Here is a 27,613-nt window from a genome sequence, read left to right on the forward strand (position 1 = left end):
TTGCTGAATAGAAGTTTGTTTAAATTTATCTGCACTTTCAATATTTGAACTTGGACTTATTTGGTAGCTCTCACTACTTTCATTCATTTTCTCACTTTCTAGATTTACAGTTTCTACAGAATCTTTATGACCTTCATTAACTTTAGAAACTGCAACATCGTGGTTGAATTCTGCTTGATTTGTTGACGGCTCACTTGAGTTTTTAAAAAACTCTGTGAGATTGCCTTTGTATTTATCCATAAATGCATTTTTTCCCACTTTTCACTTCCAATTTTATTAATCAACACTAGAAAAAAATAAAATCAATGGTAAGACTCGCTTTTTGAACGGCAGATTCAATTCCCATCCAATTTTTTTTAATCTTGTTAATTTTTAAATGAACTAAAAATTAAATGAAAATAATAATGAAAAAACAAAAATCAATATAAAAGGAAACAAGAAATAATATTAAAAGCATTTATTAAAAATTTATAAATATTTAAATAATTTTAGAATTAATGCTTTTTACAAATTTAATAGAATCTACTCAAACAGATGAGGAAGCTTACCAAGTTGCTGTCTTTTTTCAATATTCCATTTTGAAATATTGTTTAAAAATATGTAAAACTAATTCCTAAAAGTTTTAATTTTGAATTTAATATTGTTTGTTTTTAACATGTTAACACATGAAATACACAATTTTTCTGGCAGGCTTTGTTTTCAGGAGGAGGGGGTGGCATTGGTGCCCCTAGGCCAGTGCCTACTTGGCCTTACCCTAAAGCCAGCCCTGTTAAATATAATCTAAACACTGTCATTTCCCTTTTCCCATCATCAAGTGGATTTACATATTTATAACACTGCATCAATTCTGTTAAAACTATTTAAATTATATTAGCGTAATGAAGTGTTATAACTGATTTTATAAGAGAGATAGAATACATTTACTGTGACAGAACTAGTTTTCCTCTGCAATAGGCATGAGAAGCTATTAATCAATCAGGGTATCATGAAGAATAAATGTCAGGAAAAGGCATAACCTCACTTAAGGCAGAAAGCATAAGAGTTGTTGAACATCTGATTTAACATTACACATAATTGAGTATCCATGTAGAGAATTGAGCAAATATAACAGGATGTAAATATACGACATACTTAATAGAAGAATAATAAAAATGATTGAAGTCAGGATTTCATATCAAAGTTTCTCCACAAAGTCAATTTACGTTTCATCACTAACCTGGAATAATAACTACAAACAAAGATTAGTATTATGAAAGATATACTAAACTTTGTAATGAATATGACACACATTCACAGCAATCAATATCATAGGAAAAGTTTAAATATCAACATATATTATTAATTTCTTTTTCTCTTATTTTTACTAAACCAGTATAAACAAAACAGTTTTTGTGTACAATGTTCTTAAGTAAATTCATGAATCTTGATATATTCCTTTATAGCAACATACAAATGAATTCAAGAGGAATCAGAAAGGATCTTCTTCCCATCTGTAGCTTGTGTAATAATATACAAAGAGGGGGGATATTAACCCAGCAAGTCACATATTTTCTCTGATAAAAAAGCTGCATTCTGAAGTCAGTCTGATTTTAAGAAAGACAGTTCTAATAAGGCACAGTCTTATTCAGGGTAACTGTCACTTGCCATGCCAATCATTTGACATAAATTTCTCATTTTGTAAACAACTTCTTCCTGTACCAGATTGAAACACATGGCAATCAGTGCCATTCCTGTTAACAAATAAATCGAGCAAATAACCAGTTTCTCTTGAGAACTGTCAGACACTACAGAATCACCAGGCACCAAATCACCAAATCCTATAGTGCTTAATGTAACAAAACAAAAGTAGGAACCATCCAAATAATTCCATCCTTCCCACATAGAAAATAAAGCAGCACCTCCACATATATAGCCAGCAATAATGATTAGACACAATGTGATAGGCACCGACACTCTTGGTTTGCTCTGCTCACCCTCGTCTACTGAGTCACCATGCAAGGAGCTACATTTTGTATCCAGCTCACTACATGTGTTAAATTTGTTCCTTAAGGTGGCATCCATGCTTGGCATTGCTGAAGCTGGATCTTGCAACATAATGTGATGGACTTGATAGTTTTCAAGATGTAAATGACACTGATGTGATTCCTTAGTTTCTCTGAAGCATAATCGTCCATATACATATCTGAATGCTTTGGCAAGTATATTACCAATGTTGGTCAGATAAAGGAACATAAGGGGTATTCCAATGATAGCATATAGTATGGTTACTAATTTACCCCATTCTGTTTTTGGAGCAATATTTCCATAACCTGCATTTAAAGAAAAAACAGACTAATTAATTTTATTTTGTTTTCATATAAAGAGAATAATATTATGAATAATGAAATAACATTATGAAAGAAAATGTTTCTTTTATAATTTTATTTATGAAGTAACATAAAATATGAATTTCATATGTTAATTTGAAATTTCATTTCATAATAACATATGAAATGAAAGTAACACAGCGCTGGACCAAAGTATTTCTGCACTCCGGGCAGAAAGATTTTTAGGCACCCTTTACTAAGGATAAATATAAATTTGCCTCATTGTTTTCCTGTTTTTAGTGCCCCTTAAAGAATGGTGCCCTGGGCAAGAGCCCTGTTAGCCCATACCTTAATCTGTCACTGATCAAACAGTAGCAACATTGATATTCGGGAGCTTCATATTACTTTTTTGGTAGTACATGACACAGCTGGAAGATAATTGTCAGAAAGGGTTAAATTACTTTTCGATGAATTAGGAATAGAACTGTCCAATTGTCGAGGCCAAGGCCTTGATAAATATCCTTCATGTTAGTGGCACTCTCGTGGTGCTAACATGAGGCGCCTCCATAGCCAATTGGGCAGGAGCAGCAGTGTGTATAGCACACACTTCTTGATTAGACCGGGGTTCGAGCCTGTGCCCACCAAATACGGAGGATGCGGAAAGGTCAGGGAATGACTACTGCATATCCCCGTGGAACAATATGGCCTTAGTTGCTAATGCTCCTAAACACCAAAAACAACAGCTAACATGAAGGGTACTTATCAAGGTGTCCAGGCATATATTTCAAAAGAAAATCCCAAAGCAATGTATACTCCTTGTGCATATCATAACATCAGTTTATTGCTTGGTGATATAACAAACTTGTCAATAATAGCAGTTACTTTCTTTGCCATTTTGCAAAATATTTACACTATATTTGCTGCATTGATGTCACACTGGCATATATTACAAAAACATGTAAGAGATTTAACACCAAAATCTTTGTCTGATACAACATGGGAATGTAGAATAGACAGCGTGAAAGCAATACATTTTCAAATACCACAATTTATAGAAGCACTACATGACATTCCTAAAGAAAATGGTTGAAACAGTTTCTGATACTAAAGTTAAGTCTGATATAAATTCCATACATGAATTTGGAATGTTTTCCATTGAATTTGGACATAGTCTAATCATATGGTATTATCTTCTATCAAAAGTAAACAGCAAATTACTACAAGAAAAATCTGTGTATATGGACATAGCAATTAAGCACTTAAGAGAACTCGTAGAATTTTTTGAATCTTGTGATGCTCAATTTTTAGATGATGAGGAAAATTTTAAAATAAATTATTTTCTCCAAATTATTGATACTCCAATTCAATCTTTTAAAAAGTGTTTTGAATTGTATGTAAAACATGAAAGCATTTTTGGGTTTTTGTATGATTTTAATAAATTAAAAGATGTACCTGCAGAAGAACCTCAAAAGCACAATGAAAAATTATACAGTATTTACATTTAGAATCAGATTTGGATAAAATGTATTTGTATGAAAAAATTAATATGTTCTGAAAAATTGTTCCTTCTAACTCTTCAAGTTTAGAAGGCTTAAAATTCATATATTATCTAGAGTCAAGTTTATAGCATAAAGCTTAGCAGTGAAGATCCTGCATTCTACAGGTAATGAGACAGAAGTGGTGAATGACGAGAAGATTGCCGCAGCGCCTACTTGGGTCTCAGTTTTTGTTTAGTCTGTATAGATCTTACAGGCCTGTGAATTAGAAGCAGGGTGAGTTTCATGTAATTGTGCAATATTGAAGGGAGACAAGGTGTTCTTTCTCCACTGTTGGAAATAGTCGTCATAAATTGCAGGGATATTTGTCCATGGTAGATCAGGTGGTGTCGTGTCCTGATATATATATATTGCCGATTTCTATGTTCCACGTTTGAGTCAGTTCTTTAAGTCTAAGTGCAGCAGATCTGTTTTCATTTGGTTTACTATTGTAAAATGACTCCCATTCAGTATTGTACAGGCATCTCCAACTAGGGTGAAAGAGAAGACTGCGGATTTTTATGGCATACATCAATGGTAATGTTTCCTCCAAAGATGTAAGGGAGGTTTGTGGGCTTCAATGTAAAGGCTCTGAACTGGGGAGGTTCTGAAAGCCCCTAGAGAAACTCTCAGAGCACTGTGCTGGATGGTATTTAATCGCTCTAAAGTACTCTTCCTCGCAGAGTCATACACTGGAGAGCCATAGTCCAAAAGGGACCTGATGAGAACTCTAGAAAGATGAATAAGGGTATGTCAATCAGGGCCCCATAACATGGACGACACACACTGAAGGATAGATATTCAATTTCTTCAAGCAGATGATTTGTAGATAGGCCACATGTGCTTGAAAGTTCAGTTTTCTATCTAGTATCAGGCCAAGAAAACGGACAGTGTTAGCAAGAGGAACTGGCACATTTTTTATCTTTAGCTCAGGATCAGGATGAAGTGACTGTAGTTTGCAGAAATGAGTGGTTATAGATTTCTGTTCAGCAAGATGGTATCCATTGCATAAAGTCCAGGATTCTATTTTGTTTAGAGCAATTTGTAACTGTCTTTCAATAGTATTCATATTTTGTGATTGGCAGGATATGGCGAGGTCGTCTGCATACATGTATACTTCAATAGTTTTGGAAGATCTTCCAATATATTGTTGACCCTAATCACAAATAGGGCTGGACTCAGTATGGAACGCTGTGGGGGACACTCTTCTTGAATGTGAGATGCTGGTAGAAGTTCTGATATCTGACTTGAAAGGTACGTAACTTTAAAAAGTTCTGAATGATTTGAGGGAGATGGCCTCTCACCCCTAGCTAATGAATATCTTTGATAATACCATGACACCATGTGGTGTAGAATGCTTTCTGAATATCCAGGTTGACCATTACTAGATGTTGTCTCCTGATGAAGGCGTTATGTATGTTGTATTCAATTTTGACAAGTAAACCTAGGGTGGACCTGTTTTTATGGAAGCCATATTGGTGATCAGAAAGAAGATTTTGGAAGTCAATCCAGGTGAGCCTCTTATGCACCATCCTATCGAAGATCTTGCCCAAACAGCTTGTCAATGATACTGGTCTGTAATTCTGAACTAGAGAGGTATATTTGCCCAGTTTTGGTATAGCACAAATATAGGAATGGCACCATGAGAGAGGATATGTGTTTTCTGAGAAGATCCGGTTATAAAATAGCAATAGTATGTATAGATCAGTTTTACACAGATGTTTAAGCATACTGTAGGTGCTGTCAGATCCTGCTGCACTATTTGAAAATTTGCACAAGGATTCCTTGAGCACAGTTAGCGTAAAGGGCTGTTTATATGGAAGTGAGAGATTAGTTGAAAAATTAAATTTTTGACATTCTTCACTAATTTTAATTCATTGAAAGGAAGTCACATAAGAGGAAGAGGCAGAAATATAGAAAGATTCTGCTAAAGCATTTGCAATGTCAGTAGGAGAGGATAGGTCCTGCGCCCATTCCACTGTATTATTGGAGACTGTAACGGTAGAAATTTTCCATTGAGAGCTTGTATTTTTTTCCAGATAATCCGAGTATTAGTATTTTTGTTAATAGTTGAGGTGCAGTTAACCCAGGAGTCATGTTTTGCTTTTTTCCTAATTTGTCTTGGTTTGGCTCTAAGTTTTTGAAAACAATTGGAGAGGGCGCTGACTCTATTTAAAAGTTACAGCTGACAGTTACAGGCTCCGCAAAAACGATAAGTGTTTGCCTTTTATTTACATGATTGTTGTTTTATATTGTACTTAATACGTAGTCATATAGTTATAGTTACGCTGGTTATTTTTTATTTTAATTTAGATAAAGAGTTTTTGTGGATTTTACTTACGATAGGTAAAACCGTTATTTTTGTTCGATTTTTGTAGCCATTGTTTTTGTATATAGGGAATTCAAAGTTTTTGTAGGGAATTCAAATTTTTTAATTGAGGTAGCTCTAACGCATAATTATATAGTAATACGCTTCACTGTTTCTATTTCATAGTTTCTATTCAAATACTACTGACATTTAATTTATTGATTTTATTAATTTAAACTACCATGCCCCGAACTAGAGCAGCAAAGCAACGGGCACAAAGTGGCAGGAGTGTTGTGACTCGGGGGAGAACTGAGGGGGGCGATTCTCCAACGCGTCACAGCCTAAAAAAATGTGCAACTTGTGAAATGTTTGCCGAACTCTCTGGAACGGAACATGATATTGCCATGGGGGATGTCTTTGTGTGTGCGCGATGTAAGGAGTGTAAGGAAATCAGGCGACAACTCAGCGTTGTTATGGGCCTATATGAGAGTTTGAAGGACAGGGTGGATGCCCTCGAAGGAAATAAATTGAGGGGCCCATCAAGCTCTCAGCTGCCCACATCAACGCCAGAGCTTGCACTTGGTCATCACGCAACACAGCGGCAACCCCCAAGGCAGAATGCGCTGGTCCCACAGGAACTATTAGTTGTTGGTGACTCTATCGTCAGGGAAACGGGGAACATGCTATGTAAAAAGGATAGGTGGAACAGGACCAGGGTATGTCTGCCAGGGGCAAAGGTTGATGACGTTGTAGAGCGGATATCATCTTTCAAGGGCACAAAAGGTGATATAGTTGTACACGTTGGCACTAATGATATTAAGAGTAGGAGACCGGCAGAATTACTCAACAAGTACAGGTCACTGTTGAAAAAAAGCCGAGAATTAGGGTTGAATTTGAAAGTGTCTGCAATTCTGCCCGGACACGATAGGAGGGAGTATATGATGAGAGCCTTGTCGATCAATTCGGCCCTGGAAAGATTGTGCAAGGCTCAAGGGGTAGAATTTTTTTCAGCCTGGACTGTACTTGTTAACAGGAGAGATTGCTTCTACAGGGATGGGATACACTTAAATAGAAAGGGTGCAAGAATATTTGCTGATGCTATCGAGGCAGTGTTAGGTGGGTCGGAAAACTGCTAGCTTGGGGGGATACAAAGACTAATAGTTTAACAGTAACCGCAGGCAGAGGTGAAGGTGATTCTTGCACAACTTCTATTAGAATAAGAAGCGACCTGGAGCGAGGGGTGTTGGGGGTTTCAGGGACGGATGGCAGTCATCCTGGAATAGTTGGGTATATGGGATGTGTTAGGGTAACAAGGAATAGGCATAGGAGCATGTATGCTTGCATGTATACCAATGCTAGAAGTATAGTAAATAAATTTGATGAATTTGAAGTGTTGGTCAAGACATCAAAGGCGGATATTGTTGGGATAGCAGAAACGTGGTGTCACAAAGATATAAGGAATGCAGAACTGGAATTTGGGGAGTACAATGTGTACAGAAAGGATAGACAGGACAGAAAGGGAGGAGGTGTTATGCTGTTAATTAAGAAAAACATAAAATTAAAAGAAGTGCATCCAGTTGATATAGATGGACAGTGCACTGTCGAGTCAGTTTGGTGTGACATAAGCACTGCAAAAGCAAAAATAAGAGTAGGAGTGTGTTATAGGCCTAATGACTCGAATGAGTACAATGAACAATTGTACAGAGAAATAGAGTGGGCCAGTAAATCAGAATGTCTTATAATGGGGGATTTTAACTTCCCAGATATTGACTGGAACTTGTGGGTTGGTCACTCACACACTAGTCAGACTTTTGTGGATTTATTGGATGATTGTTTTCTGCAGCAGCATGTTCGAGAGGCAACCAGAGAAAGTAATACTCTTGATCTGGTTATCAGCAGTGATCATTCGTGTATTAAGAATTTGCAGATAAAGGAACCACTAGGTGGCAGTGATCACAGTGTGCTGAAGTGGGATTTACTCAAAGAGGTAACTACCGTCAGGGGTAAAGGAAAGGGTTTTTGCTTCCGTAAAGGGGAGTACAGTGGTCTCAGACAGTTTTTAAATTCTGTACAGTGGGATCGACTGACGATGTTACAAACAGTAAATTCTAAGTGGGAAGCATTCAAGGAATTAATCGTGGAAGCTACTAGACTTTTCATACCGATGAAGAAATATTGTTCAAGGTTTAGGCCTAAATGGTTATCAAATGAACTAATGAGACTCGTGACAGAGAAGAAAAATGCATGGGATGCATATAAATTATCAGGCGACTCAGAAGCCTGTAGCAGATATAAGCTAGTCTGTAATCAGGTCACAAAGGAGGTTCGGCAGGCAAAGGCGGATTACGAGAAATCTTTGGCAAAAGATGCTAAGAAAAACAGCAAGGATTTCTTTACTTATATAAACTCTAAGAGGAAGGGGCTGAATATGATTGGTCCACTTGACATCGATGGTTCGACTGTTGATGATCCTGCTCAGATAGCAAACAAACTGAATGAGTATTTTGCATCTACATTCACACGTGAGGAATCATTACAGTTTGAAAATGGAAGAAGGTTATCAAATTGTAGCAGTGTGCTTAATGATTTTGTAATAACTGAGAGCAAAGTGGAGGAGAAATTGTTGAAGTTAAACATAAGAAAGGCACCTGGGGCGGATGGGATCTATCCAGTTATATTAAAGGAGGCGGCAAAGCAACTAAGCAAACCCTTAGCCATAATTATGAGAGCATCCTTGGATTCAGGGGAGGTTCCCACGGACTGGAGATGTGCAAATGTATCCCCAATTCACAAAGGAGGTTCGAAGGGTGACACAAATAATTACAGACCAGTTAGTTTAACTTCTGTTCCGGGTAAAATAATGGAGTCACTGGTTAAAGATGCATTGCAGGTTCATCTAGACAAGACTGCAGCAATAATTCAGACACAGCATGGGTTTGTTAAGGGAAAGTCTTGTCTGACAAATTTGATTGGTTATTATGATGTGGTCACAAAGGAACTGGATGCAAAAAATAATTTTGATATCATATACTTGGATTTCAGGAAAGCTTTTGACACTGTTGCGCATGGAAGACTACTGTACAAATTGGAGCAGAATGGTATTAAGGGTAAGTTGCTACAATGGATAAAAGGATGGTTAAGTGGGAGAAGACAGAGGGTGGTAATCAATGGGTGCTGCTCTTCGTGGACTAATGTTATTAGTGGAGTCCCACAGGGTTCGGTGTTGGGTCCACTGTTGTTTTGTATATTTATCAATGATATTGATGAAGGTATATCAGGCTTAATGTCGAAGTTTGCAGATGATACAAAGGTTGGCAGGGTTGTTAATGACAGCACAGGCAGTGTGCTACTGCAACAGGATCTAGATAATTTGGGCAGATGGGCTAAGAAGTGGCAACTGAAGTTTAACCTTGACAAATGCAAAGTACTGCATATGGGTAGAAGTAACCCAAGAGAAACGTACCAACTGTGTGGTACTACACTTAAGGTGGTAGAAAATGAAAAAGACCTGGGAGTAATTGTGCAGTCAGATATGAAGTTTTCTGAGCAATGTAGACAGGCTGCTAGGGCAGGTCATGGGGTTTTGTCAATGATATATAGGAATTTTGCTAGCAGGGAAAAGGAGGTGATTGTCCCTCTGTATAAGGCAATGGTCAGGCCACGCCTTGAGTACTGCGTACAGGTCTGGAGGCCTCATTTTAGGAAGGATGTAGATTTGCTTGAGCGTGTACAGAGAAGAGCAACACGATTGGTGAGGGGAATGAAGGGATCCTCTTACCAAGAGAGGCTTAAGTTCTGCAAATTGCAGTGGCTGGAGACTAGGCACCTGCGCGGTGATCTGATTGAGGTCTATAAGGCCTTGAATGGGTTGAGCACGCTGAATTCTGATGGGATCCTCCCACTTGTTCAGAATACGAACCTACGGGGACATAAGTTCAAATTAAGAAAGGATAGATGTAGAATAGATGTGCGGAAATTTGCCTTTAGCCAGCGGGTGGTTAATTGCTGGAACAAACTTCCATCTGTCGTTGCGGAAGTTGATAGATTAAATAAATTTAAGGAGGAACTGGACAGGCATTTGGAGGGAATGGTGTGATTTTTTTTTTTTGGCTGATGCTGCATAAGCTCCTACACTTGCTTTCTTGCATCAAGTGCCACTACTACTACTACTACTACTACTACTAATTAGGTTGGCAGCAGCGGGGAATTTGCCAAACTGGTCCAAGTACAGTTTTTTTCTTGTTTCGCTTTGGAGCAATCTTCATTCCACCACTGACTGGTTTTAGTGTACCTGCCTGCACTGGTCAGATTTTGGAATGGGAATTTTGGCTGCTGATAATATATGGCTGGTAATGTGATCAGTTACGTCATAAATATGTTGTTGCTGTATATACTGGTTATTGAGTAGTACACAAGTGGAATATTTTTCCCAGTGTGCTTTGTGAAAATTCCAGGAATTACGGCCTTTAGGACATGACATGATCTGTATTTGAATTGAATTGAATTGATGATAGGAAAATGGTCACTGTGGAATGAATCATTCATCACTAACCATTCCGTGCTTCTAAAAAGAGATGCTGAACAGATGGATAAGTCTATGGCTGATGTAGTCCCTGAAGGTAGTTGAACATGAGTTGGAGAGCCAGAGTTTAATAGTCAGATTATGGTTATCCAGGAATTCAATTAATGATTCAATTAATTGGCCTCTGCTTGGTGAAAGATCCCCACAATGGATGGTGTCCATTTAAATCACCGAGTAAACACAGGAGGTGGCAGTTGTGTGATAAGATTATCAAGTTTAGTCTGAGAGCAAGGATAATTCAGTGGGATATAAATGGATGCAAGGGTTAACAATATTCCCATTGCCATCTGAACTGCTACAACTTCTAAGGAGGTTTGTAGTTGGAGATGTTTTGGTGGTATGGTATGGTATGGTATTTTTGACAAGAATAGCTATCCATGCACGAGCAAGAGCCAGAATTCCTGTCATGCCTGAACATAGTATAATTTTTGAATTTGAAAGAAACTTGTGATGATAAAAAGGTTTCCTGTAAGTATACACCTACTGTGTTAGTTTTTATGGGTAAATCATTCAGGTCATCCATATTACTTTGTAATCTTCTACAGTTCCATTGTAGGAATTTGTATGAACAAATTCCTACAATGGAACTGTAGAATTTTGTTTGGGATTAATTGAGGAAGACTGATCTGAGTGTTTTTTCTGAGAAGATTTCTGTCTATTTAGTTTTGATTTTTCATTTTGGGAAAGATTGGGCAGCCTGTATTCATGGAATCATTAGCATGTAATTCTAGTACTAAGTCATCATCCTCTGATTGAACCTCAATTTCCATGTTGATATTTCATGGTTTCACTTTCTTCTGATTTTCAACAGTAGCTGAATTTGTTATTTCAGGCAAGGTTGAAATAACATCAGTTGGGATACTGATCGACGTGTTGATGGTTTCACTGCCTGTAGGTTTCTTATTGTGTGTTAGCACAGTTTTGGCCCAGGTGGCAAAGGAAATATTGGATTCTATGAGACATCTGTTTGAGTTTCAGCTGAGCAGCTGTTTTTGGTGACTGATGCATATGATTGACTAGGCACGGTTAGCAGTATTTGCTTTCTTGCTTCAGGGTATATGACTTTGTGCTCCACTTAATATTTCTAGATTTTTTTCTCTGTTTTCCAAAGGTCACATGCTTTGGAAAATGCAGGATGGCTTCCTTTACAGTTTGGGCAAGTAGGGCTGGAAGCTGTACAATCTCTTTGGGAATGCTCCTTGGAGCCACAAATAGGACACACAGCATCGCCTCGGCATCTGTCTGTGCATGGCCGTACTTCTGACACTTAAAGCAGCAAATGAGATTCGGGATGTAAGGCCGAATCTTGCAGTTTAAATAACCTGCTGTAACAGAAGATGGAAGATTTGGAGTACTGAATGTCAAAATAATGAACCTGGTTGGTAGTAGGTTGCCATCTTTTTTGGTCATGATTCTCTGAGCATGTGTCACCTTTTGTTAGCTAAACTCTTGTACTATTTCTTGTACAAAGACAGTAAGTCCCATTCGCTGATAATGCCTTTAGATGTGTTCAGAGTGTTATGGGGCGTAACTGACACTGAAATATTGTTAAATGTTGTTTATTTTAAACAATTTTTTGGAATGTGATGTTTTTGAAGTTTCAATTAGGTCTCCAGATTGGAGACGCTTCACTACTATTTTAGGGTATCCAACAACCGATTCTAAACATTTCTGTATTAGAAAAGGCAGTAGCTTGCCGACAGGTTGTGGATAGAGAGTGCATTATGAGAAATGCTGGCATGTCTGTAGTTTGTTTTTCTGTCCAAAGTCTCTTCAGACGATTGGAGTCATGCTCTGAGATGCAGTGTTAACAGGTCTGGATCCCGTGGGCTCTAGCGGTGGATATGCATTGCAATCCATCATTGCTCCTTTTTGCCCTGGAAGAGGGAATTGCTTCTCCCAGGTTACCGGCCCTGCCATGTGGAGGCAGGAGCGGTACCAAACAGTGACCAAGCGATCAGCAGAAGAGGAGAGCAGTACATTGCTAGTGATAGCAGTAACATTGCTAGCGATGAAGCAGTGACATTGCTCAGCAAGGGAAGCAGTAACATTGCTAATGGTGAAGCAGTGATGTTACTCAGCGAGGGAAGCAGCAGCATTGCAAGCAGTGGAGGGGTTTATGAAAGCACTAGTACTCACCCTAGGAAAAACGCTAAATAATCACACTATAAAGATCGCTTGGCACTTCGGGCCTTCTATATGTGATAACCATTGCTTTATACAATGGGATAATCACTTCTTTATCCTTGTTGGCAAAGTTAGTGTATATCATTGAAATACATGAACTGCTCTAGCAGCTTGTTTGCACTTCAGAGAAAATTTCATGTCATTATCTGTGCAATTATTGCTGGATCTTTTTCATACTCCACTACTCTGAGTTCAGTACCACCCAAATGATATTATTGCTACTTGGGATACTTGATATTGTTACTCTGGGAATACTTGATAACCCAAATGCAGTACTCTGCATTTATCTCTGTTAAATGGCCAGTTTATGGCCTGGCCTGGCCTGGCCCACCTGCTTAATTTATCTAGATTCTCTTGAAGTAGCATACCCTGATAACTATCATTAACTACTGTGTGCACCACCTTTAGATCATCAGCAAACTAAAACATCAAATTTGAAATACTGTCATCACTGTTATTAACAAGTTAGTTAATGTACACAGGCATTACATTTCAGGCATGTTCAATTTTTTTTCTTAAATTATTTAAATTTTTTTTTCTTTTCATGTGCTCAATAGAAGTTAAAAGTAAATACAGTAAACCCCCGCTATTCACGAGGGTTACGTTCCTGAGAAATGCCACGAATACCAAAAACGCGAATACTGAGTAATGGCTCCCGTAGTAATAAAGGGGTTCCATTCCAAAGTATGAAATATATAAGAAAAACTAGTCTAAAATTTTGTCTATGTATGTATTATATGTACCTTCATAATATGACTATGTACATAGACAATACATAGTGAAATGCAAGCATAAGGCATCGAAATGAAAATAAGAAACAATTTAATATTAAATGTAATATTTATTAGAAATTTCAAACAAATCTTTCAATCCAGCGCCTTTGCTACAGCTTAAAAACTTATCCCGCCAGTTTTATCAACAGTTTTGCTAAAGTGTTGATAAAGGTGTTTTGCCCTTTCACGAATGATGAAAAGGGAAATTTTATTTTGAGTTCGGTCTTCTATCCACAGATTTAAAGCTTTTTCCATTTTTTTCTAATTTAACATCACGAGTTACAGAGCAAATTTTTGAAGCAATTAGCGCGTTTTCACGGACACTAGGCGGATTTTTTCTTCCGATTTCTTGATTGATCGTACCGTTGACTCATTGATTTTATAATGTTTTGCCACTGAGGAGACACTTTCACCATTATAAATTTTGTCTAATAACTCAATTTTATTCACTAATGTCATCACCTTCCTTGATCTTTTCACATTTCCCTTGTTATTCGTAGCCATATTTTTGTACGGGTTAGAAAGAACTTGTCCACAATAAAGTCACTTTCTTCCATTAACACACTCGAAAAAGACTGTTTTACACTGCAAAACAGTAGATTTAACACTTTTGTAATCATATCAATTTATAAATTGATAAATTTATTCAATTTATAAGCATATAAATTAAAAGCAAACGACGAAACCCATGACAAGCGCATAGCATATACTGAACAAGGATTAGCGAGAAACATCCATGCTCGCGATTTTGTCACTCCTCTCCCCCCCCACCCACTGAGCGCTGTTTTGACCGAGAAAGACGATTTTAGCCACGCCCATGTTTTTTTATGGCAGAAAATGTTCGCGGCGATTTAAAATTCAAATTTTTTTAGGTTTCATTTTATATTAAATCAGCAACCGCGAATACAGACACCGCGAATAGCGGGGGTTTAGTGTATGTAAAGAATAAAGCTCTATCATTAATATATAAGGCAGTATATGTCCCGATTGTGTGCTATGGAGCCTCCATCTGGTGTGAAAAGGCAATCCTGGAAAGGAACAAGCGCAAGCTTGATTCCATTCAAAGATTTATGTTATTATCAGTCACCAGAGCGTGCTGTACTGTCAGCACTCCTGCATTACAAGTCATTGCAGGATATTTACCTCGCTATCTGGAAGTTGTCAAGAGGGGGTCTCTTCCAGCGCCTGAAGAAGGGAATCCCTACACAATTCTTAAACCTGCAATTGAACCATGCAAATGACCCTAAGAAGGAAAGAAGAAAAATTGCTGACCACCTACAAAACCTCTGGCAAGAAACATGGGACACAACGCCGAAAGGAGCAATCACGAAAAGGTTTATTCTCTCAATAAGTAGGACTTCCCCAAAGCCTCCTCCCTGGTACTCGCCTGGATTGCAAGTAACCTTCCTGCTTACAGGCCATGGACCGTTCCAGCAAAAATTAACAGCCATGGGTATAGAAAACAACCCATATTGCCACTGTGGTGAAGAGGAGTCCTGGGAATACGTTATGTACGAGTGTCTCACTTACGACAACGCCAGACTTCAATTCCTCACAGAGATTCAAGGAAACCCCCGCAATCAGGAGTCAACTTTACTTCAAGAAGAGGCCACTTAACACGCTACGCCCAGGCTGTTTTCAATTGTAGAAGAGCAAGACTTGCAGAACTCAGGGCAGAACAGAATAACGTGCCACCCCCGCGATCCTCTACTGGGATAGGATAATGAAATTCACCCTGTTAGCAGGATACACACAGGAGCACCTGCTCCTGTAATTTTCAACTCCCTTCTCCATCCTCTTCCTTAGAGTGGACTGCCTTCCCTCTTTGGTCCACTCCAACTACTGTTCACCACATTTTGACCTCTTCTTCTTCTCTTACCCCCCCCCCCCCATCCCATATGCTCTCTTATCTTTTTATTTTATTTTATTTATTTTATTTTATTTTTTTTACAGCCTCAACTTTTTTTTTTTTTTTTTTTCCCCTCACTCTTCATTTTTTTTTTATTCTTCATTTTTATTTTATTTTATTTATTTTTATTTATTTTTACTTTTATTTTATTACATTTTTTTATTTTATTTTATTTTTATTATTATTTTTATTTATTTTTTTTTATCATTATTTTTTTTTTTTTTTATGGCTTCTGTCAGGAAGCTTAGGCAACCCTGGCAGAGGCAGCCAGAGTATAATGGGCAGCCTGGCTCACCTCCCAGTGGTTGTGGTGGGCAACGTGGAGTCCCAGTAGGGGCCCCGTGGCCAAGCAGCCAGACACAACAACAGAACAAAGCACAATACTACATTAACCAGACATTACACTTTTTTTCTGGCTGTGCAGTAGTTCTGCATTTCATCACAGAGTACATATGGTGCAGATGTGGGAAACCACCGGTGGCGCCTGAACCTAAATACTATGCCACTATGTATAGTTATTTCCTTGTCAATTAATTACTAAGATTATAGATTGATAGAACACTTAATGAAACACCACAATTTCACATTCTCTAAACTTACCTGTTCGGTTAAATTACAACTATATAATATTTATTACTCTTCTCTCATATATACTCTTTTTTTTTTAAGTCTCTTCTCACTCTCTATACATGTATCCGTTCACAAGTAACACTGTGTTTGTAAGTCTTGCATAAAAATACACAAGAAGCATGCAAAGACTGTCTAAAGCTAACAATACTGCGTTAAAAGTATATTTAATCTATGAATTTCTATTTTTTTTCCTATACAATTTACATGGGAAAAAGAAATAATAATTGGGGAATTTCTATTTGTCCAATTTTGATGAAATTTGATATGGCCCGACAAATCTTTCTAAAAGAATTAAATATAAAATTTCATGAAAATCCATCCTCTGGGAGTTGAGTTGTTACATGTGGGCAGTCAGATGGATATGGTGAAGACAACAAGCCTGTAGTGCATATGCATGCATGCATGTGCACGCATGCACACACACACACAGTAATCACTGAATTATGACCACCCCCATCCATAATGGATTATATTGCATAGCTCACAATACAAAAAGCCAAACAGCTTCCTACACTAAAGCAGTGGTAATTTACACCTGGTTGTGCAATCCAGAGTGATAAAGTAGCAGTTGTGGGATGTAGTAAAAATACCATGGAGTTTCAGGAGGGCATGACTGTGGGAGCTCATGCATCAGGTGCTTATGTATCGGAAATGGCACATCTTGTCCATTGCTCATGGTCCACTGTGGTTAAGGAGTACAAAGAATAGGGTTGAATGGGTCAAACCACCTCCTGCCAACAGAACTGTAAAAGATTATGCAAGGTGAATGATCACCATAAGTGAAGGGTGCAGCAAGTTGTAAGGGCTGAATGGCAGGTCACTGTGACAGTAGACATCACAATACAATATGAGGAATGCAAGAACAAATGAATTTATCCCAAATGAATGCACTGCACACTCAGGTGTATGGGGTTTCGCAGCAGACAACCAAGAGATACCTCACTGCTAATCATTGTCGACGGTGAATGCTGTGGTGTCAGCAATATGCTGGAAGAGTGGAAATGAGTATGCTGGTCAGATGAGTCCAAAATACCTGGTGCAACACACTGATGGATCCTTTGTGTGTGATGCAAGCAACGCGAGTCCACAGACCCACATGCATGGTGCACACTATCTTGGCAGGTGGTGGTTGCTTAATATGGGGGCATATCTTGCTAGGACCCCTAGTGCATATGGGCAAACGTTTCACTGGTGAGGTCTACTGGCAGCTGTTAGGAAACCATGCATATACTGCCATGTTGCATGTTTTCCTGGACAGAAACAGCATTTCCAGGATGATAATGAACCTGGCCCACACTGTGCACAAGTCATTCAAGGAACACAGTGAAGGTATCACCCATCTTGATTGGCCTCCATATTTGCCTGACCTCAATCCAATTGATCACCTGTGGGACGTTTTGAAATGGGAAGTGAAGCATATGGACAAGCAACCATTGTCTATTCCAACAATGTGGAAAGCCTTTCAGGCAGCATAGCTGCAGATCCCACCTTCAGACATCTAATGGAGTCAATGCCTAGGCAAATAGCAGCTGTTATCCATGTGAACAGTGGCCCAACATAGTATTAGGTATTTGGTCATAATTCGGTGATCACTCAGTGTATATGTGTGAATGCACCTAAAAACAGTGAGAGGCCCAACACCAACCTCGGTGGAACTCCATTTATCATATTAGTCCATGAAAAGGAGTAACCATTCATAACCATCCTTTGTTTCATACCACTTAACCATCCCTTTATCCATAGTCGTAACTTCCTCCTAATGCCACACTGCTCTAATTTATACAATTGTATCAAAGGCTTCATAAAATCCAAGTAGATTATGTCAAAATTATTCTTTGCATCCAGTTCCTTTGTGACATAGGATGTGTAAAATATAACCTGATCATAACTAATCAGATTTGTGAGGCATGATCTCTCTTTAAAAAACCCATGCTATTATTGCTTTATGACTCTACTCACATTACTTGTATTATTTCTTTAACTAATGAATTTATTACAAAAGATATTTCTTGGCTAAATGCCTAAGAGCATGAAGGAGTTTGTTTATGCATGGGTAACGCACACACACACACATCATTTCTACTACCAATGAATTTGTTTTAATGAATTGTTTAATTATATCTCATATTGTGAATACCTTCGCAACGAGTTGCCATTGTATTGCACTACCTCGAATAAGTAACACTTCACCTATGGAGAAGGCTATTGATAGATTAGTGGTATTATCTGCCATATTCTTGGCAGATAATACCACTAAGATGGCACCGTTTGAATGCTTTTTTTGGCCCCATGGTGGGTGGGTAGGTACCCTGTTGTTGCAATAGTGACAACCCAGTTATGAAGTATAACTGCACAATATGAGAGATGCTTGATGATGTGTGTAGTATAGGGTCACCTTTGTACTGGCTGAAGCCAATTTTTAGGTTTACTTTTAATAATCACACAAGTGCTACAGTGTGATGTCTATAGTCCTACTTTATTTCAATTCTGCTGGGGCCTCTTAATAACCGTTAGGCATTCATTATATATATATTCCTTTATAAGCCTAAACTGTCTTCAGTCAACTCATACATATAAATTATTGTCTCTCTGAGCAGCATTACACATTTCAACACCTACAGATTACACAACTCCTTCTCTACGTACCAAATGACATCTTTACACAACAAAAGACCTAATTCCATGCCCTTCTCCTTATATGCATATGTACCATTCCTTTTTTCTTCTCCTCCCCTCGGTTAATCCCTGGTTTTCCATTATCTCTCTTTTAGGGTTTGGGTCTACTTGGTTTAATTTGTGGAATTTCTCGACTCTGTCACTTCCGCTGAATTCGGTCCCACGTTAAAACTTTCCCCCTAACTTGCTGGCATTAGTAAGCGAATGCTTACAGTGGTTTTAATCTAAAAGATATTTCTTGGCTAAATGCCTAAGAGTATGAAGGAGTTTATTCATGCATGGGTAATGCACACACAGCATTTCTACTACCAAGGCACTTTTAATGCATCATTTAATTATATCTCATATTGTGAATACCTTCACAACGAGTTGCCATGGTATTGCACTACCTCGAATAAGTAATGCTTCACCTATGGAAAAGACTATTGTTTACTTATCCTCAGTGGATACCACCACCCAGACGGCACCATTTCAAGGCTTTCTCGTCCCTCTTCGGTGGGTGTGTAGGTACCCTGTTGTTGCAATAGTGACAACCCAGTTATGAAGTATAACTCCACAATATGAGAAATGCTTGATGGTGTGCATGGTTTAATATAAAAGATATTTCTTGGCTAAATGCCTAAAAGTAAGAAGGAGTTTGTTTATGCATGGATAATGCACACACATCATTTCTACTACCAAGGTAGTTTTAAGAAGAGGGGGTCAAAAAGTCTTGAAACAGTGCCGTCTGGGTGGTATTATCTGCCAAGAATAAGTAGCAGTAGTCTTCTCCATAGGTGAAGCATTACTTATTCAAGGTAGCGCAATACCGTGGCAACTCATTGTGAAGGTATTCACAATATGAGATATAATTAAACAATGCATTAAAACTACCTTGGTAGTAGAAATGATGTGTGTGCATTCCCCGTGCATAAATAAACTCCTTTCAATGATCTTATTATTTACACTGGCACAGAGTTTAAACTGATAGGTTTGTAGTCACCTACTTCACCCTTGTGAACAGGGTATAACATTTGCACATCTCCGACTACAGGTGCTTCCCCTGAATCTAAGAATGCTCTCTTTATTATACACTTCATAACCAAAAGGAGCACATGAATCTATATGCTGCTTAACCAAGAAGCATTACTCCTCCCCTCCTTTCACATGAATCTATATGCTTCTTAACCAAAAGCATTACTCCTCCCTTCCTCTCATCTGTGTTTTTTCTACACCTCAAAAGCACTATATTCAAATCCTGCATACTCATTGTCAGAGTGACATCGTGTTTCTGTTATTCCTATAATTTCAGAATTTGATGACTTAATCAATACCTCAAACTCATAAAATTTATTTATTATTCTCTAGCATTAGTGTATAAGTAAGTAAATGTGCTCCTGTTTGTGTTTTTAGTAACTCTTACACAGCCCATGTCATTGTCAGTCCCATATTTACCATCATCAAGCTTTGTTATCCCCCCTGCTGTTATTTGTTATCCCCCCTTTGTTATCCCCCCAATGCAAGGATCAATTCTACCTCTGATCAATCTGTGTATTCCCATCCCAAACTAACAGTTTCTTTAAACCTGCTAACATCACCTTGATATCAAATATTCTTGCACTTCTATTCAAATGTACCCCACCTCCAGTGGCACATTATCTTATAGGCAAAAAAGACATCTGCCTAGGACCCCGATAAGTGGGACCCCCAAAACTCATTGCTGTTTTTTACTAATATTTTTAAGTGATTTTTATTGGAAAAAACAACACTTTCTACCTGCCAAGGTCAATGAGCTTTACTTTAGGATAAATTTGAAAATTACGTTTTTTTCAAAAATGGTTTTACTGATTTTGATAAATTTTATATTTAATTCTTATGTCATATAATTTGTTTGTTTTGTTATCACAATAAAATGAAAATGTTCTTTATTAGATTTTCCTTTAGATAGGGCCCCCAAATTCCATTTTGCCTTGGGCCCCATGAAGGTATAGATGGGCCCCCAAATTCCATTTTGCTTTGGGCTCCATGAAGGTACTTTTTGTATAATGTGCCACTGCCCACCTCTATAAAACCATTCTCATCTGTTAACAAGCACTGGACATGCTAAGAAAAACACTACTCTTTGAGCCTTGCTCAATCTCTCTGATTGACAAGGTTCTTATCATAAACTCTTTCCTATCATGTCTTGGCAAAACTCTAAACACTTTCAAATTCAGCCTTAACTCACAGCTTTTTCTTCACAACGAGTTACTATGTGTTTGCACTACCTCAAATAAGTAACACTTTTCTAATAGAGAAGTCTATTGGTATTATTCTCAGTGGGCACCACCAAGAACAAGTAACAACATTGTGATCATCCTTCGTTGTGATCATATTGTGAACGATGATCACAATATGAGATACAACTAAAACGATGCCTTTAAACTACAAATGTAGTTTTCATTTAAGAGCATCTATGATGTATCTACACCAATATTTAATAGGTAATTTTCATCTCTTATAGTATATGCCTTGTTGCATTTATATTTATTATAGTATTATCACGTACACCTCTTGGCATCTCTCATATTGTGGAATTAACTTCACAACTGGGTTGTCATGACTGCAATACCCAGGGCACCTGCCCACTCACTGATGATGGAAGGCCAACTAGCCTTGAAATGGTCACCAGGGGGAGCCTGATATTCACAGAGTTTCTGAGAATAGGTAACAACAGTCTTCTCTACTGGGGAAACGATGCCTATTCAAGGAATTTATGAGTTTTTGAGTGGTGCGAGTTGAAGGAGTTACTGTCCCTTCCATTCTTCTACACTGTTTCTTTTCTTCTTCCATTCCTACTATAACTTTCCCCTCTATTTTTTGCTTTTCTAAGTCTAATAGGGACAAGTGGATAGTAGAGTTATTATCCCACACATATACAAACAAGCCTTGAAATGGTCACCAGGGGAGCCTGATATTCACGGAGTTTCTGACAATAGGTAACAACAATCTTCTCTACTGGGGAAGCGTTGCCTATTCGAGGAATTTTTGAGTTTGAGTGGTGTTTGTTGAAGGAGTTACCGTCGCTTTTATTCTTCTACACCATTTCTTTTCTTCTTCCACTCCTACTATAACTTTCCCTCTACTTTATTCCTTTTTTAAGTCTAATGGGGACAAGTGGATAATAGATTTATTACCCACACATATACAAACAAGCCTTGAAACGGTGCCATCTGAGTGGTGGTGCCCACCGAGAATAGGTAACAATAGACTTCTCTATTAGAGAAGCATTACTTATTCAAGGTAGTACAAACACATGGTAACTCATGAAGGATGATCACGAGATACAACTAAAATGATGCCTTTACACCAGTGGTGGGATTCAGCCAGTTCGCACCGGTTCGGCAGAACCGATACCTAATTTTTTGTTGAGTTCGGCAAACCGGTTGTTAAAATGGCACTTGTGATCAGGGTTCTCTCTAAGGTGGGCGCCTGGTATTCTATACCATTTATTAATTCAGCAAGAAATTTTCGTTTAGTATCGATAAAATGAAGAAAATGTATGTTCTGACTGATGTTTATCAATGGTATAAGCATAGTGCTTTGTTTATAAAAGTTTATGATATGATCACACGTGGACAGAACCAGTAAAAATATTCAAATATATTGGCACATATCCGCTCCTGCTCTATAATATATTAAAATAAAACATTTTTAAAATTTTTTGCAGTAGCCGTTTAAAATGATGAAAAGGCAACAGAGTTTGACAGATTTTTTTCAATAAGAAACCAAAATCAGAATTTATTGTATTAGAATTGGCCTTGGATTCAGTTACATCACCAACAATTTTCGTTGAACTAGTTGAATTTTTTTTTTTTTTTTTTGTTTTCGTTGAACTAGTTGAATTGGAAAAACAAGATGCAGAGACAATATTATTATTATTATTATTATTAGCAGCTATATGGTGCAAGGAAGCCTGAGGCTTATGCTGCACCAGCCAAAAAAAATTCTTGAGTTACCCTAAGAGAGAGAGAAAAGTAGAAGGGAATCACCAAGAAAGAGAAGAATGATGATATCCAGCGCAGGACCCTGGGTGTGCCAAGCCCATACTCACCAGATGTGAGCCCCTGGGTATATGTTCTTCAGTTATGGAAGGTTTAAATAATGTTGGGCTTACTAAGAACTACCTAGAAAAAAAATGAATAGGATTTTGCTCCAATGGTGCCAGCGTTATGCTTGGGAGAAAATCTGGAGTGAGCACTAGGATTGCAAAAAGAGTTTCCAAACATAATAATATGGCACTGTTTAAATCATCGCCTCCATCTTGTTTTAGATGATTCGATAAAGGAAACAAAGCAAGTAAATCATTTTAAAATATTTATTGATAAGATATATACTATTTTTCATCAATCCAATAAGAACCAAACTGAACTTTCCAAAATATCCGAACAACTTGGAATTGAAATTATAAAGATTGGTAGAGTTTTGGGACCAAGATGGGCTGCCTGTAGTTTAAGGTCAACCCTAGCTGTGTGGCGCGCTTATCCAGCGCTACATCACTATTTTTATTCAAATAAAAAGTACTTAGGTATGGCTCCGGTCTTGAAAATATATATTTTATAACTGATTTGGCATTGATGATTGATATTTTAAACGAAATTTCTCTTCTTTCAAATGCACTGCAAGCAAGAAATATAGACATAATAAAGGCTGAAAAACTCGTGATAAGATCTATTAAAGCATTTCAAATGATTGGAAAGGAAAAGGTTCCATACGAAAAAAAAGTTGATGAATTAATTACTTCAGAAACCTTCAAAAATATAAAATTTGTAGAAAATCATTGATTTGTCTCGGGCTTCCTCGAGAAAGACTTTTAGAAAACATTGTAACGAATTTGAAAAAAAAAAAAAAGACTAATGGATTGTGAACATTTAAAAGCAAGTTGTAGCCAATTTCAAGAGAGGAATATATTACAATTTCTCAATTTTTTGGAGCCAGATTACTGGAATATTGAAGAAGTACTAGTTCCATGGAAAGCAGCTGAAGAACAATTGCTCGTATTTAATGACATTTTAAATTACCAAATTGATATTAATGATTATCAAGATTTCTTGGAAAACGTTTTAAAAAATTCCCAGAATTATGCAATTCCTGAAAGTGTTCAAAGGGCTAAAAATATTGTCAGAACAATTGCTGTAAGTTCAGCAGAAGCAGAAAGGGGTTTTTCAAAGATGAACATAATGTTCAGAGAAGAGAAGTTGCCTAACTGTTTCTAATATATCAAACACAATGACTATTAGTCTAATCGGCCTACTCTAATGGAATGGGATCCTACTCCTACAGTGGTTAAGGATAAATCACTCAGCCGATGATGCTCGGATAAAAGCGAAGAAAATTGCAAGCGAGAACGCCAATCAAGAAGCAATATGGAAATATCTTAAATAACAGTTTTAGTTTTTTGTCAGGTATTATTTAATATTTTATCATTAATATTTTAAAACTCTTTCTTATAACATAATCTAGTTTTGTGGACCTCTTTTATTGTTCTTATTTAAGTATTAACTGCATGAAATAATAAACTACCTTTCGGTATATAGTTTTTTTATACTTAGAACGGTCATTAGGGTAGCGAACCGGTTGTTAAATTATTTGAATCCCACCACTGCTTTACGCTATGAATGTAGTTTTCGTTTAAGAACTATATATGGTGTATCTACACCAATATTTAAATAGTAATACTTAATATGTACAACATTATCACCTTTTCTGCCTTTAAAAAATGATAATTGTTCTACAATATCACCAACTCTTGCACATATACCTAGTCCTATTCCACCTCTCCTTATTACATAAAATATTCCCAGCTTCCATGACTACAGAGCCGTGTGTGGAACCAGCACATTCTCCATGTGGTGACCCTCTGTGCAGCATGATGTATGAGGGTAGGCTAAGGTGGACAACTGAGTGATTGATTGATTCCCCCGATTTAATTCTTTCCAGGTTAACAACCCTTTTCTTCAAGCACTCAAATTCGTCAAACAAAACACTAAACTTCCACTTAAATTCCTTGCTCTCTCTCTCTCTCTCTCTCTGTAGTATATATTGGTATATATATATATACCATACACCACAGTACATTCAATAAAGCCTTGATTTGCTTAGCCTTACAGTACTAACTACAGTAGCACTATGTGATATACTTGTGCTATAGTAACAGCACTATACTATCCCCAGCTACTATAGCAATATATGTACATAAATTTTATAAAATACAATATTACTTATATGACCACAGTAACCTAACAAAAGAAATTATCCAAGAATTATATTTCCTAGCACAGTGATATTCTGATATTCACATTGGCAACAGTAGAGCTGTAGCTTCCTAAATATTTAGATAACTACATGAATAATTTAAATTTAAGTGCATATTTATCAACAACTGATTACCCAATATATATAAAACTTTAATCTCAAGGTGCCTTTGTTAATATTTTGGTTTATACTGTTCCTTTGGTTCATTATTTGCAGACAAAATTAAAATGAAGTTTGTTTTCCTTTTTGAAGCACTTGTAAAATAATGATACCTGTACATCCTATTTCTGGGTTATGCCCAGGGGCGGATTAAGGTCGGTTGAGGCCCCGGGCGCTGAAGAAAATATTGGGCCCCTTAAAAAAAAGAGACAGACAGGGAAAATAAAAATAAATACATGTTAACCATTTTTTCAAATAAATAAAAAATATTATGTACTATTAATGTTTTATTTTCAATAAAATTTTAATATAATATATGTATAATATAATTAATAATAGCATAATAATAATCACAAAGTTTTGAACTAATATGTTCAACTAATTTGTTGGGGTGGTGCGTGGGCCCTTCAGAAGTTGGGGCCCAGGGCGCGCCCGGTGCGCCCGCCGTTAAATCCGCCTCTGGTTATGCCTCAATAGTTTAGTATTGTAATCAGGGACATAATAATGCCACTGCAATCATTATAACTGCAGTGAGGCATACAAGATTCCAGGGCAGGCTTGAAGCCTAGAAAGATCATTAATTTTTTTAGTTTTCACTTTGCCTCTGCCCTCCAAGCTGGTACTGTTGTTGCAATGAGGCTGATTTTTTGCATTGTACCACCAAATGTGATAAGAGCTTTCTGACTTTCCCAGGCAGATACTTAATATGAATTAATTCCTTTTGCAAACAGAAAAAAAAAAAAAAAAGAAATGGTTAAAACTAAGTTATAAAGGTTGTAGGCATGTCCTAAATTTAAAATAAATGTTTTGATTTATCTATATTAATATGTATTTGAATACCATTACAGGTTGAGTTTAGACTCTGAAATGAATGGATAAAGTGTATTGCATACAGAACTGGTGTATCCCTATAGGAATACACTAATTTTATGTTTCACAAGGTTGAGGAGCTATAACAATCATTAAATAATATTTTTAGAAAATTATTGATCATTCCAATTATTATCACCAAGTTATTTGTTTCTCAATTTTTCTTAAAATAAGTATTAATAACTGCCTTTAGTTAAACCAGGATCACTCTTTAGAAGGATGCAGTGGGTACAATACACCTAGTCCTAGACTGTAAAGGGTGGCAAATCTCATAGAGAACTGGTATTCCTCCTCCTTACTGCCCTGCAACGGGGACCTGAGCCACTGAACTTCCTGAATGGTTTAGTTTCAGTAGTTATATAAGGAGAATAAAGGAATCAGAATTAGATTCAAATATGACTGATTTTGATTTCATTTGTAATGAAAAACAAACTTTTTCACTACCATTACAAATGAAATATCTAACAAGCACAACAGTACTGGAACAAATATTCACACCACATAAAATATGGCTGGTGTTTTTTTTTTTAATTATTAAAGCATAAGAATTAAACTACAATTGCAAATGCAAAAAAACATAAAACGATTGCAGAGGCTTACCTATCGTGGTTATAACAGTCAAAGAATACAGAAAAGAACCTGAAAATGACCACTGTTGACTAGCACCCTCCTTTCCATCATACCCATCTTTGACAGCAGATATCAATTTTGCCTGGAATTCTTTAACCTCTTCTGCTACCATATGGGTCCAATTATCCCGATATAGTACATTAAACTGATAGGTTATATTCCACAGTTTCCGTACTGTTTCTCTTCTCATGTCGATCACTTGAGTCACTTTTTTTACCTCATTCGGAGCTTCGAGAGCTCTAAACGCAAAGGCGCCCATCACGCTGTAACCAACAACCAATGCACACAGGCCCACGTGTGAAAATATAAAAGCCATAAATTTTCGAAAACAAATTCTACATTTACCACCGGATGGTCGCTTTTTGCCTTTGTGTCCAGTTCGGCACTGTCGAGATGTACGTTTTCTTTCTACTTGCATCACTTTATCTAAACATCTATTCAGCTGCTTATGGGAAAAGTTACGAACATCATCGGATCTGTATCATACTGTATCTATTTAAATGACACTTATTGACTTCACCTTACGTTAAAACTACATTTTATGCAGTTATCTTGCTCCGGTGAAATTATCTGAAACATTCGCAATACAATAAAAGGGAGCAGCTAACGCAGCATCAATAAGAAGCTAAAACAGCTTGGGATGAAGGAGAAATTGCCAAAGATACAAATACAAACAACTTCCCCCTCCATTTAAACCAGACATCCATGCGCGATGCCGTGTAAAAACAACGTTGAGAACAGAAGAAACTCTTCGAAAAATGAATAGGTGTTTCGT

The 27,613-nt window shown here is 37.2% G+C and overlaps 1 protein-coding gene across 1 annotated transcript in view; it reads right to left on the reverse strand.

The window, feature by feature from the left end:
- The window catches only part of LOC150085859 (potassium channel, subfamily K, member 16-like), a 49,994-nt gene extending 22,738 nt beyond the window's left edge, over positions 1-27,256 (reverse strand). The window contains exons 1-2 of the mRNA XM_090374717.1: positions 26,809-27,256; positions 1,635-2,309 (exon numbers count right to left, since the gene is read on the reverse strand). Coding sequence (XP_090230843.1) covers positions 1,635-2,309; positions 26,809-27,256 — 1,123 coding nt within the window. The remainder of the gene's footprint in view (positions 1-1,634; positions 2,310-26,808) is intronic.
- Between the last annotated feature and the right edge of the window lie 357 nt (positions 27,257-27,613).

Source organism: Mastigoproctus giganteus, chromosome 5 (assembly GCF_048544385.1).
Source record: "Mastigoproctus giganteus isolate SK-2022 chromosome 5, ASM4854438v1, whole genome shotgun sequence".
Classification (NCBI taxonomy): domain Eukaryota; kingdom Metazoa; phylum Arthropoda; class Arachnida; order Uropygi; family Thelyphonidae; genus Mastigoproctus; species Mastigoproctus giganteus.